General features: G+C 46.6%; 1 protein-coding gene across 2 annotated transcripts in view; it reads right to left on the bottom strand.

The window, feature by feature from the left end:
* The window catches only part of plxdc1 (plexin domain containing 1), a 126,986-nt gene that overhangs the window by 71,107 nt on the left and 42,160 nt on the right, over positions 1-13,719 (bottom strand). The window contains exon 2 of one of the 2 annotated variants that reach the window (XM_041875602.1): positions 3,660-3,829. In XM_041875602.1, coding sequence (XP_041731536.1) covers positions 3,660-3,829 — 170 coding nt within the window. The remainder of the gene's footprint in view (positions 1-3,659; positions 3,830-13,719) is intronic. The other variant, XM_041875616.1, reaches the window with a different exon arrangement.

Here is a 13,719-nt window from a genome sequence, read left to right as displayed (position 1 = left end):
CGGGCCGGACTTGGAACACGCACCACTGGCTTGGTACGGGGAGCAGGAACGGGCCGTACCGGACTGTGGAGGCGGACTGGAGGTCTGGAGCGGAGAGCTGACACAACCCGTCCTGGCTGGATGCCTACTTCCACACAATATGTGTGAGGCATTAGCACAGGACGTACGGGGCTGTGCACGCGTACTGGCGATACAGCACGTAGCACCGGCGCAGGATATACGGGACCGAGGAGGCGTACTGGAGACCACGAGTGTTGAGCCGGCACACCCCGTCCTGGCTGAATGCCCATCTTCGACTGTGCCGGAACACTCGCGGCACAGTACGTGGCTCCGCATAACACGGAGCCTGCCCAGTCACACGCTTCTTAGCATGAGTACGGGGAGTTGGCTCTGCTCTAACACTAGGGTCCGCCAACCACCCTTTTAGCCCCCCCAAAATATTTTCTTGGGGCTGTCTCTCGGGCTTCCTCCTCGGCCGGCACCCTCTGCGTTGCCGCTGCTCCTCTCTATAGCGCGCCTCCACAGTCTCCTCCCAAGGACGGCGATCCATTCCGGCCTGAATCTCCTCCCAAGTCCAGGATCCCTTCCCGTCCAGGATCTCCTCCCAGGTCCAGGCTGTCTGCTCCTGGACACGCTGCTTGGTCCTATTTTGGTGGGATCTTCTGTCACGATCGTTTAATGACTGGTCGAACCATGCAATAAGCGTACATATTTATTTAAGTACTGAACACGACAAAACAACAAACAAACGATACGTGAAGTCTTGAGGTTACACAAAACAAACCTATACGGAACAAGATCCCACAAACTAACTGGTGCCAACAGGCTGCCTAAGTATGGTCCCCAATCAGAGACAACGAACTACAGCTGCCTCTGATTGGGAACCACCCTGGCCAACATAGATCTAAACGATCTAGAAACTCAAACATAGAAAACTAAACATAGAAACTACACACCCTGGCTCAACATTTAAGAGTCCCCAGAGCCAGGGCGTGACACATATAAACACACACACTAACACACAATGTTTTATTTTCCTTGTGGGGACCAAAAAATGTATTCCCATTCAAAATCCTATTTTCCCTAACCCCAAACCCCTAACCCTAAAACTAAACGTAACCTTAACTCCTAAACCTAACCCCTAACCCTTAACCTAACACCTAAGCCTAAAATAGCCTTTTTCCTTGTGGGGACCGGCAAAATGTCCCCACTTTTCCTTGTTTTAATATCCTTGTGAGGACTTCTGGTACCCACAAGGATAGTAAAACCAAACCACACACACACACACACACAAACACACGGTGGAAAAACCCATCTATTGAAAACTTGCTCTCAAACACCCATACATGTGTCATTAATATCCCAACAGCAGTCACCCCTGATAAAGGGTTATAGCTCCAGCCAACGTGTTCCCATCGACTGGCCTCATCTGCTGGGGTCACGTACACTTCTGCCCATTATCAAAGAGCTTAGCCATGCATTGAGATGTGGTTATTAAATCAAATCAAATCAAATTGTATTTGTCACATGCACCGGATACAACAGGTATAGACCTTACAGTGAAATGTTTACTTACAAGCCCTTAACCAACAATGCAGTTTTAAGAAAAATAAGTGTAAAGTAAAATATAGTTAAGTAAAAATAAAAAAAGAAGAAAAATAACAAATAATTAAAGAGCAGCAGTAAAATAATAGTAGCGAGGCTATATACATGGGGTAACGGTACAGAGTCAATGTGCGTGGGCACAGGTTAGTCGAGGTAATTGAGGTAATATGTACATCTGGGTAGTGGTAAAGTGACCATGCATAGATAATAAACAGAGAGTAGCAGCATCATAAAAAGGGGGGGGGGAATGCAAATAGTCCGGGTAGCCATTTGATTAGCTGTTCAGGAGTCTTATGGCTTGGGGGTAGAAGCTGTTAAGAAGCTTTTTGAACCTAGACTTGGTGCTCCGGTACAGCTTGGGTGGCTGGAGTCTGGCAATTTTTAGGGCCTTCCTCTGGTATAAAGGTCCTGGATGGCAGGAAGCTTGGTCCCAGTGATGTGCTGGGCCGTACGCACTACCCTCTGTAGTGCCTTGCGGTCAGAGGCCAAGCAGTTGCCATACCAGGCGGTGATACAACCAGTCAGGATGCTCTCGATGGTGCAGCTGTAACTTTTTGAGGATCTGAGGACCCATGCCAAATCTTTTCAGTCTCCTGAGGGGAAATAGGCTTTGTCGTGCCATGATAGTTTGTTGGTGATGTGGACACCAAGGAATTTGAAACACTCAACCTGATCCACTACAGCCCCGTTGATGAGAATGGGGGCTTGCTCGGTCTTCCTTTTCCTGTAGTCCACAATCATCTCCTTTGTCTTGATCACATTGAGGGAGAGGTTGTTATCCTGGCACCACACCGCCAGGTCTCTGACCTCCTACCTATAGGCTGTCTCATCGCTGTCTGTGATTAGGCCTAACACTGTTGTGTCGTCTGCAAACTTAATGATGGTGTTGGGAGTCGTGCTTGGCCATGCAGTCATGGGTGAACAGTGAGTACAGTAGGGGACTGAGCACGCACCCCTGAGGGGCCCCCGTGTTGAGGATCAGCATGGCAGATGTGTTGTTACCTACCCTTACCACCTGGGTGCGGCTCGTCAGGAAGTCCAGGATCCAGTTGCAGAGGGAGGTGTTTAGTACCAGGGTCTTTAGCTTAGTGATGAGCTTTGAGGGTACTATGGTGTTGAACGCTGAGCTGTAGTCAATTAATAGCATTCTCACGTAGGTGTTCCTTTTGTCCAGGTGGGAAAGGAAAGTGTGAAGTGCAATAGAGATTGCATCACATGTGGATCTGTTGGGGCGGTATGCAAATTGGAGTGGATCTAGGGTTTCTGAGATGATGGTGACCTGTTTAAAAGTCTTACTCACATCAGCTACGGAGAGCGTGATCACACAGTCGTCCGGAACAGCTGATGCTCTCATGCATGCTTCAGTGTTGCTTCCCTCAAAGCGAGCATAAAAGTAATTTAGCTCGTCTGGTAGGCTCGTGTCACTGGGCAGTTCGTCTGAGCCGGTGTAGTATGATTCAAACTTAGTCCTGTATTGACGCTTTGTCTGTTTGATGGTTCGTTGGAGGGCATAGCGGGATTTCTTATTAGCGTCCAGGTTAGAGTCCCGCTCCTTGAAAGTGGCAGCTCTACCCTTTAGCTCAGTGCGGATGTTGCCTGTAATCCATGGCTTCTGGTTGGGGTACGTACGGTCTCTGTGGGGACGACTGCATCGATGCACTTATTGATGAAGCCAGTGATTGATGTGGTGTACTCCTCAATGCCATCGGAAGAATCCCGGAACATATTCCAGTCTGTGCTAGCAAAATAGTCCTGTAGCTTAGCGGTGACTAATGAAGATGTTGCTAATTACCTGCTACCAGCTGTGTCACAGAGAGGGCCTAGGCTTTAGCTCACAGGGCTAAGAGTGTTATGTGGTGCGCAGGAGATGCAGTCGGTCACATGAGCCTGATCCTGCTCCTGAGAAAACTGTGAGGTGGGTGCTAGGATGGCAACTAACAAGATGCTGAGCAGAGGGGAAGCTAACGTTATTGCTATCGATATCATCACAGATGGCTGCCTGTTAGTTAGACCTTCTTACCACTACACAAGTTATACTAAACATAACTCATTACATTTCTCACCACCACATGGGTCATGTTGTCGGGCAGGGTATCGATGTCCAGTCCTCCCCCCAGTGCGTTGCGTACCGCTCGGTTCTGACCATGTTTGATGGAGGGCTGCTGGTCTCGGTAGATCCTGCCCATCCCAGACGAGCCCCCATCTATCCGCAGTGACGTATCATCTAAAAACATGAAAAGATGACATAACATAGTCAAGATAACAAGACCATTCGATAGAAACAGCAATATCACATCTCATGCAAACTATGAGAACAACACAACACAAGAAATCCATAACTGATTAAAAACATACAGAAAAGCTATACTCAGGGGTGTCATGCACCCCAAAAATCTAAGGGGGAACAAAGTATGTGAGGATGGCAACGTAATTTTGAGATTTTTTCAAACACCTGAAACACCTTATGTTTATTAAAATTATGTATATTTTTCTGCATATCTACAGTGCCTTCGGAAAGTATTCAGACCCCTTGACCTTTTCCACATTTTGTTAGGTTACTGCCTTATTCTAAAATTGATTAAATAGTTTTTGACCCTCATCAATCTACACACAATACCCCATAATGACAAAGCAAAAATGTTTTTTTTCGAAATTTGTGCTAACTTCTTAAAAATAGAAAACTGAAATATCATATTTACGTAAGTATTCAGACCCTTTACTCAGTACTTTGTTGAAGCACCTTTGGCAGCGATTACAGCGTTGAGTCTTCTTGGGTATGACGCTACAAGCTTGGCACACCTGTATTTGGGGAGTTTCTCCCATTCTTCTCTGCAGATCCTCTCAAGCTCTGTCAGTTTGGATGGGGAGCGTTGCTGCACAGCTATTTTCAGGTCTCTCCAGAGATGTTCGATCAGGTTCAAGTCCGGGCTCTGGCTGGGCCACTCAAGGTCATTCAGAGACTTGTCCTGAAGCCACTCCTGCCTTGTCTTGGCTGTGTGCTTAGGATCGTTGTCCTGTTGGAAGGTGAATCTTCGCCCCAGTCTGAGGTCCTGAGCGCTCTGGAGCAGGTTTTCATCAAGGATCTCTCTATACTTTGCTCTGTTCATCTTTCCCTCGATCCTGAGTAGTCTCCCAGTCCCTGCCGCTGACAAACATTCCACAGCATGATGGTGCCACCACCATGCTTCACCGTAGGGATGGAGCCAGGTTTCCTCCAGACGTGACTCTTGGCATTCAGGCCATAGAGTTCAATCTTGGTTTCATCAGACCAGAGAATTTTGTTTGTCATGGTCTGAGAGTCTTTAGATGCCTTTTGGCAAACTCCAAGTGGGCTGTCATGTGCCTTTTACTGAGGAGTGGCTTCCATCTGTCCACTCTACCATAAAGGCCTAATTGATGGAGTGCTGCAGAGATGGTTGTCCTTCTGGAAGGTTCTCCCATCTCTACAGAGGAACTCTAGAGCTCTGTCAGTGACCATCGGGTTCTTGGTCACCTCCCTGAGCAAGGCCCTTCTCCCCCTATTGCTCAGTTTGGCCGGGCGGCCAGCTCTAGGAAAAGTCTTGGTGGTTCCAAACTTCTTCCATTTAAGAATGATAGAGGCCACTGTGTTCTTGGGGACCTTCAATGCTGCAGAAATGTTTTGGTACCCTTCCCCAGATATGTGCCTCGACACAATCCTGTCTTGGAGCTCTACGGACAATTCCTTCGACCTCATGGCTTGGTTTATGCTCTGACATGCACTGTCAACTGTGGAACCTTATATAGACAGGTGTGTGCCTTTCCAAATCATGTCCAATCAATTGAATTTACCAAAGGTGGACTCCAATCAAGTTGTAGAAACATCTCAAGGATGATCAATGGAAACAGGATGCACCTGAGCTCAATTCCGAGTCTCATAGCAAAGGGTCTGAATACTTATTTAAATAAGTTATTTCAGTTTTTTGTTTTTAATACATTTGCAAAAATGTCTAAAACCTGTTTTTGCTTTGTCATTGTGGGGTATTGTGTGTAGATTGGTGAGGAAATTATTTTATTGAATCCATTTTAGAATAAGGCTGTAACGCAACAAAATGTGGAAAAAGTCAAAGGGTCTGAATACTTTACAAAGGCACTGTAAGCATATCTCTTATCTTCATTGATAGCCTGAAATTGCTTCTTGGTAGCTAGTTATGAGGTTGGGACATTGGGGACCTATATGGGCTAGCTAAAGCCAACTTCATAAAATTGCTAGGTGGCTAGTGTAATTTTATTTGAGGAGGCATGTGCCCCTATGGGCAAGGCGCCTCTGGCTATCCTTGTAAAACAATGCCCTCTGAACATCACCGGAGGTTCTATGACCCTTAGGTGAACCTTACTGCCTTATTTGGCACTTAGTGTTCCAGCAGTGACTTGGGTTGGTCTGTGGGTTGTGGAGGTATTACCTTTGAGGCTGGCTGCATAACACAGACGTGTGAAAAAGATTGATGGAGTTGTGGTGCATTAGGTGGGACAAAGATTCTCATCAATAAGTCACAACTATGTGCGCCTCACAAGGAATCCAGACAATGAACACAACCATGGATGGAAGTTTAAGATTCACATTTAAGATTCACAGCAGGAAGATGGGTCTAGAACTCACAAAACTATCTCTGGTAGAGGAAAAAACAACTGAGACCACCAGGACACCTTTGCAGAGACAAATCAACACGACACATCTGGACAGACAGTAACACTTCCATGTGTATTTGCTTCATGATGAGCCTTGTAACAGAATTTGATTCAACAGCATATCAGCATATGAATCATATATCATTGACGGGTAGAAGACAGTGACCATTTGCAGACAGTGACCATTTGGAGACACCTTTGCAGAGACAAATCAACACGACATATCTGGACAGACAGTAACACTTCCATGTGTGCTTGCTTTATGATGAGCCTTTTAACAGAATTTGATTCAACATCAAATCAGCATATGAATCAAATACAATTGGCGGGTAGAAGACAGTGCCCATTAATATACTTATTACAGCAAGTGAGTGTGACTTAATATCTTGGGATGTTATTGGTTGTAGACCCAAATATTCAACTGGGTTACCACTCTCTCTGGCTTTAGCATTACGCCACATGTGGAAAAAGTTATCCTCTGCCACATTATGAGCTAAAGTTTCAGGCTGAATGAAACTTTCAGGCTGAATAAAAAGTAATTTTGTAAGAACCGTGCAAGTGGTCTATACATTTGTAAACACGTGCTGTAATTGAGCCAAAGCATAATTAATGAAAAACAATTCGTCTGTAGAAACAAATAGCTTGTTGACAATGTCAGGACATTTAATCCATAGTACTGTGTTTCGGAGATGGAATTCTGAGCTCCAACTAAACAGACATTCAAATCACTTAAAGGGTAACTGTACTGCCTCTTTCCGCAATCTCTGCCCCTTTTTCATTTGAAAAATGTTTGAAAACTGGGAGTGTTATGTTTTGAGTGTGTAGATGACACCAGAGGTGAGTTCGTTCAACAAGGGTTCTGTTTGCGGCGAACCTGCTACTTGGTAACAATTTCAGTTGAATGATTTGAATGAACATTCCAAAATGTTATTGTGAAGCCGCAAATAGCACATTTTTGTATGGATTACTGTATGGATTTTGTATGGATTTAGCGACAATATTCAAACTCAAAATGGCTTTGCTATCTGTACATCATGTAGTAAAAAGTCTACATGGCCACTTGATTATTTTTAGCAGCAGTTTAGACCTGAAACAGACACTTACAATCGCCGCACTCTACCTCATCGATGGCTAATTCACATTCCAATCAGAGATGGAAGGAGGTAGCGAGACATCCCACTCTCTCATCTCTTCTGGTTACATTACAGTCAATGAACTAAGCAGACCAGACCCAACTGCTAATGCATTGGTGCCTATCTCTGAGCTGTTTCCTAAAACCATTGTTACTAAAGATGCACTTGAAAATGTTCATTATTTACCGACTGTTAAGTGCTTAGATGCTTCTTTGCCCTTCCGCATCACTTTATACACAGACGATCTCCACTAAACATAGAATCAAGATATTTGACCGCCAATAACTTCAGAACAAAGTTGACTACAAAGACAAAGTTGCCAATGTCTTTGCAATTGTTTCAAACAAGCGAAGGCTAAAAAGATGCTTCAAATGAAAACCGCGATGACTGCATTAAAATATAAATACAGTATAGGCTACATTGGCCTATATATTTAAATCATATTGAAATCAATTTCATGTTCCATGAATTAAGTTCTACTTTGCTAATTGTAGGCTACTGTCTGTCATTTCTTGCCTCAATATATTTCACGATGTGTATTAACAACATGTGCGCAAAGATTTGCCAAATCTGTGATTTAGTGCATTATAGGGTAAACATTAGAATAAGCAGCCTCAATATTTGCAGCCATATGGGTGATAATATCTCTCTAGGACAGTGGTACTTCTTCAGCGGGGACCTCATTTTTTCTGCCAGAATTTCTGGGGGCCCATTTTTTACCCAATAATTTCTTGTGATGTCACCCCACCCCAAATCTACTGACAACCTTAAAATCTGTACATTTCTATTTTTACATCATCAAATAACCTTCAATTTACTGCATTTTCATCTCTTACTCATTTTTTTTGTTTTGTTTTCAAAAACGTTTGTAACTTGTCCAATATAAAAATCAGTACTCTTAAGTTTTTGTTCCAACCCCACCCCCCCCAGCCCCACTGCAGTTCCCCGCAACCCCACTAGGGGTTGCAACCCCGACTTTGAATACCACTGCTCTAGGAGCTGATCAGTCGTCAGTATTGTGGAATAATTCAAATGCTAAGGTAAGATTTGAATGGAGAAAGCTGATCTGAGAGCAGTACTGCTTTTCTTTAGATCCTATCGACACATGCGCCAATGACGCACTTGAACGTTCTCAATACGTGGTGTTTTGGGAAACGCATGTGAAATCTTCAGCAGTTATAGGAAAGATGCATTGTTAAAACCCTGGTAAGCTTAAGTTCCATCGCTACCGGGAAACCGTGCCCATGAAGTTACCAAAGTTAACATCTTCAGTCCAACATTGGCTGCTAAGCCAATTATATTATGACTGTAGACAGGCCGTAACCAGGCTTTGAGTTTTAGTGAGGTCTGGAAGGGGGGAAGGGGATGTTTTTGAAAGTTGAAGCTGATTTACTGCATTTCTATACAATTACAAAACTTTAAAATGCTATTTGGAGAACAACAAAAACAAGCAAAAATTACCCCAGCAATTATTACCATTGTCACGACTTCCTCCGAAGCTGCCTCCTCTCCTGGTTCGGGCAGGCATCGGCGTTCGTCGTCACCGGCCTTCTAGCCACTGCCGCTCCCCAGTCTAGGCATTCCATTGGTTCCCCTATCCATTCCACTCCCCATCAGAGCACTTGACAGTCGACCCTTAGGGTCCGGGTTCATTAGGGAGGTTACAGCACCAGTCACTATGGTTATCCATGAGACTCATCGAGAGCAAGTCACTTTTTTTAAATTATTGAGTCCCCTGCTTTCCCTGTTGTGTTACGTATCCCCTGGTTAGCACTCCACAACCGCACCTTTTCATGGCCGCAGAGGGTTCTCACGGGGTGGTCACGAGTGTTAGGGGAGGTGTCTCAGTGTTTCCGTTGGTGCAACCACGGTGGAAAGTCCAGACAGTACCTCCACCGTGCGCATTCCCCCGAATACCTCGATTTGGCGCACGCGTTTTCCAAAATGCAGGCAACCAAATTACCACCACATCGGGTGGGGGGTTGCACGATAAACCTCCGGGTAGACGCTGTGCCTCCCAGGAGTCATATGTATCCCCTGTCACAGGCTGAAACGGAGGCTACGGAGACAAACGTCACAGAGTCGCTGCGCCAGGGGTTTATACGTCCCTCCACTTTGCCCACCTCCTCAAGTTTATTTTTTGTCAAGAAGAAAGATGGAGGTCTGCGCCCTTGCATTGACTACCGATCACTGAACAAGGGGACGATACGATTTAGTTATCCTCTCCCCCTCATTCCATCTGTGATTGAGTCAATGCATGGGGCGCGCTTCTTCACAAAATTAGATCTCCGGAGTGCGTACAACCTGGTGCGTGTCCGAGAGGGGGACGAGCGGAAGACAGCATTCAGCACAACCATGGGGCATTATGAATACTTGGTGATGCCTTATGGTTTGATGAATGCTCCATCCGTCTTCCAGTCCTTTGTGAACGAGGTGTTTCGGGACATGCTTGGTCGCGGTATAGTGGTCTACATCAATGACTTTCTGGTGTATTCCGCTACGCGCACTGAGCATGTGTCCCTGGTTCGCAAAGTGCTGGTCCGACTGTTGGAACATGACCTTTATGCCAAGGCAGAAAAGTGTCTGTTTTTCCAACAGTCCGTTTCCTTCCTCGGATACCGCATTACCACCTCAGGTGTGGAGATGGAGGGAGATCGCATTTCAGCCGTGCGTAATTGTGCAGCGCTTTAGTGGCTTTGCCAACTACTATCGGAGGTTTATCCGGGGCTTTGGCAAGGTCGCAGCTCCCATCACATCTCTGTTGAAGGGTGGGCCGTCCCGGCTCCGCTGGTCTGCTGAGGCTGACAGGGCCTTCAGTAACCTGAGGGGTCTGTTCACCTCAACCCCGGTACTGGCCCACCCCGATCCATCACTACCGTTCGTAGTGGAGGTGGATGCGTCCGAGGTAGGGATAGGCGCGGTCCTATCACAACACTCGGGCACGCCACCCAAGCTCCGCCCCTGTGCCTTCTTCTCCAAGAGGCTCAGCCCGGCGGAGCAGAACTACAATGTTGGTGATCGGGAGTTGTTGGCTGTTGTCCGAGCCCTGACCCTGTGGAGGCACTGGCTCGAAGGGGCAAAACACCCTTTCCTCGTCTGGACGGACCACCGTAACCTGGAGTACATCAAGGCAGCGAGGAGGCTGAACCCTCGCCAGGCCAGGTGGGCCCTATTCTTCACCCGGTTTGATTTTACACTCACACATACCGGGTACGAAGAACGTGAAGGCAGATGCACTGTCACGGCTGTACGACACTGAGGAGAGGCCCAGAGACAACACCCCCATACTCCCAGCCTCCTGCATTGTGGCGCCGGTAGTATGGGCGATGGACGCGGATATAGAGCAGGCGTTACGCACAGAGACATCTCCACCTCAGTGTCCAGCTGGGCTGCAGTACGTGCCTGCTCTTGTCCGTGACCGTCTGATCTACTGGGCACACACGTCCCCCTCCTCTGGTCACCCAGGTATCGGTTGTACAGTGCGATGCCTGACCAGAAAGTACTGGTGGCCTACCTTGGCTAAGGACGTGAGGGTGTATGTCTCCTCCTGCTCAGTGTGCGCCCAGAGTAAGGCACCTAGGCACCTCCCAGCGGGTAAGTTACAGTCTTTACCAGTTCCACAACGGCCATGGTCTCACCTGAGTATTGATTTCCTTACTGATCTTCCCCTCTCTCAAGATAACACCACAATCCTGGTCGTTGTGGACCGCTTTTCCAAGGCCTGCCGCCTCCGTCCTCTGCCCGGTCTCCCCACGGCCCTGCAGACTGCGGAGGCCCTGTTTACACACGTCTTCCGACACTACGGGGTACCAGAGGATATAGTGTCTGACCGGGGTCCCCAGTTCACATCCAAGGTCTGGAAGGCGTTCATGGACCATCTGGGGGTCTCGGTCAGCCTGACCTCTGGTTTTCACCCCGAGTCTAATGGGCAGGTGGAACGGGTGAATCAGGATGTGGGTAGGTTCCTGCGGTCCTACTGCCAGGACCGACCGGGGGAGTGGTTGGTGTTCTTGCCATGGGCTGAATATGCCCTGAACTCTCTCCGCCACTCCTCCACTAACCTAACGCCATTCCTATGTGTTTTAGGTTACCAACCGGTTCTGGCACTGTGGCACCAGAGCCAGATCGAGGCTCCTGCGGTGGATGATTGGATTCGGCGCGCGGAGGAGACGTGGAACGCTGCTCACGTTCACCCCCAGCGCGCCGTGCATCGTCAGAAGGCCAACGCTGACCGCCACTGCAGTGAGGCCCCGGGCCTTCATACTGGGTGATTGGGTCTGGCTCTTGAACTGGAATCTGCCCCTCCGCCTGCCCTGCCGGAAGCTGTGCCCGCGGTTTGTGGGGAGTGTCCTGAGGAGGATAAACGAGGTTACCTATAGGTTATTACTCCCACATGATTATCGTATTAACCCCTCGTTCCATGTGTCTCTCCTCAGGCCGGTGGTGGCTGGTCCGCTCGAGAAGTCTGAGGTGCGGGAGGTCCCTCCGCCTCCTCTGGACATCGAGGGGTCCCCGGTGTACTCCGTCCGTTCCATCCTGGATTCGAGGCATCGGGTGGGGGGCCTTCAGTACCTCGTGGAGTGGGAGGGGTATGGTCCGGAGGAACGGAGCTGGGTCCCGGTGAGGGATATCCTCAATCCCTCCCTGTTGCGGGATTTCCCCCGTCGCCATCCGGCTCGTCCTGCTCCTCGTCCTCCTGGCTGTCCCCGAAGCCGGTGTCGGCGCGCTACTGGAGCCGTCAAACATGGAGGTGGAAACATTATGCTTTGGGGGTGTTTTTCTGCTAAGCGACAGGACAACTTCACTGCATCAAAGGGACGATGGACGGGGGGCCATGTACCGTCAAATCTTGGATGAGAATCTCCTTCCCTCAGCCAGGGCATTGAAAATGGGTCGTGGGTGGGTATTCCAGCATGACAATGACCCAAAACACACGGCCAAGGCAACAAAGGAGTCACTCAAGAAGAAGCACATTAAGGTCCTGGAGTGGCCTAGCCATTAAATTGCAAATCAATTTATAACATTTTTGGCACGCTGGATTTTTTTGTTGTTATTCTGTCTCTCACTGTTCAAATAAACCTTCTATTAAAATTAGAGACTGATCATGTCTTTGTCAGTGGGCAAACGTACAAAATCAGCAGGGGATCAAATACTTTTTTCCCTCACTGTATACCCTTGAAAGGGGGGAAATATGAGAAATGAGTCACACTGACGCGTAGCATCAATGACAAAATTAAAACGTATTGCATTTTTAGAACTGTATTGTTTATATTGAAACATCTTCTTTTTTTAAAGTTCCTAACTTGTATGATAAGATTAGCGTTCTGAGCTTTGATCAACACTAGGAGCAATATTTAGATGTTGACCTCTAATTGATTTTCTTTATTGTGTTCAAAATATCTATTTTGATTATTTATTTATTTCAAATTAGAAGTAATTACCGTAAATATAAAAAAATACGCCCTTAAGAGGTACCGTGACATCGCAGCACCTCTCAGTCCACCTATCAGTTCTGTTTCAGTGGGAGGGGTTAAAAGGGAAAAATTAACAATTAAAAGCCTAAACATATCACTCTTGCACCTACAATTGGAAATTAAGACCAGGATTGATGTGTTTCACTAATATAACCTTGAACAACTGTTTTAACTGGTACAGTTGTTTTTTGAGTCAAGGTACTCAATTTCAGAAATAGTCAGAGAGTTAACATTTGATTTGTGTAATGCTTTACACATTATTCTGTATTTAGTTGTGTATAAGGTGAGCTTAGTGTTTTGAATGTTTTCTGGAGAGTAGTTTGATGCTCTTTTCATAGTTCAAGTTCATACAGTCAAAATAATTACAAACACTTAATAACTTCCATTACCTGCATCTAACATATTTGGCATTTGTCCAATTCCTGTGTGTGTGTGTGTGTGTGTGTGTGTGTGTGTGTGTGTGCGTGTGTGCGTGCGCTCATGCATGGGTGTGTGTTTGTGTCTGAGTGCGCATGTGTGTGTAATGTCATCTGGTCAACACATCAGCGATGTTTACGTTTTCATGTTCACTCTGGCCTTTGATTTGCTTGAGGAATTTATGTCCTCTTTAACGGCTCCATCGTGACTTACTGTGTTGTGTACATTTTACTACAGCAAAACAACATTTACAAAGTAACTTGATTAGCAGAAATTGTTATAAACAGACTGTCGTAAGGAGGGGGAGGAGATTGGAGATAGGCTTTTGTTTTTGTTTATCTGTGATCAACTCATCTAACACATTAGATGAACAATATAGTGCCAGTGCTTTGGGGACTGACAAATACTCTTTAGAAAAGAAATGGTTAATTGAACTGGGTTAT

The sequence above is a fragment of the Coregonus clupeaformis genome, chromosome 1 (assembly GCF_020615455.1).
Source record: "Coregonus clupeaformis isolate EN_2021a chromosome 1, ASM2061545v1, whole genome shotgun sequence".
Taxonomy (NCBI): Eukaryota; Metazoa; Chordata; class Actinopteri; order Salmoniformes; family Salmonidae; genus Coregonus; species Coregonus clupeaformis.
Note: the sequence above shows the minus strand (reverse complement) of the source record. Positions and strands in the feature narration are given on the sequence as shown.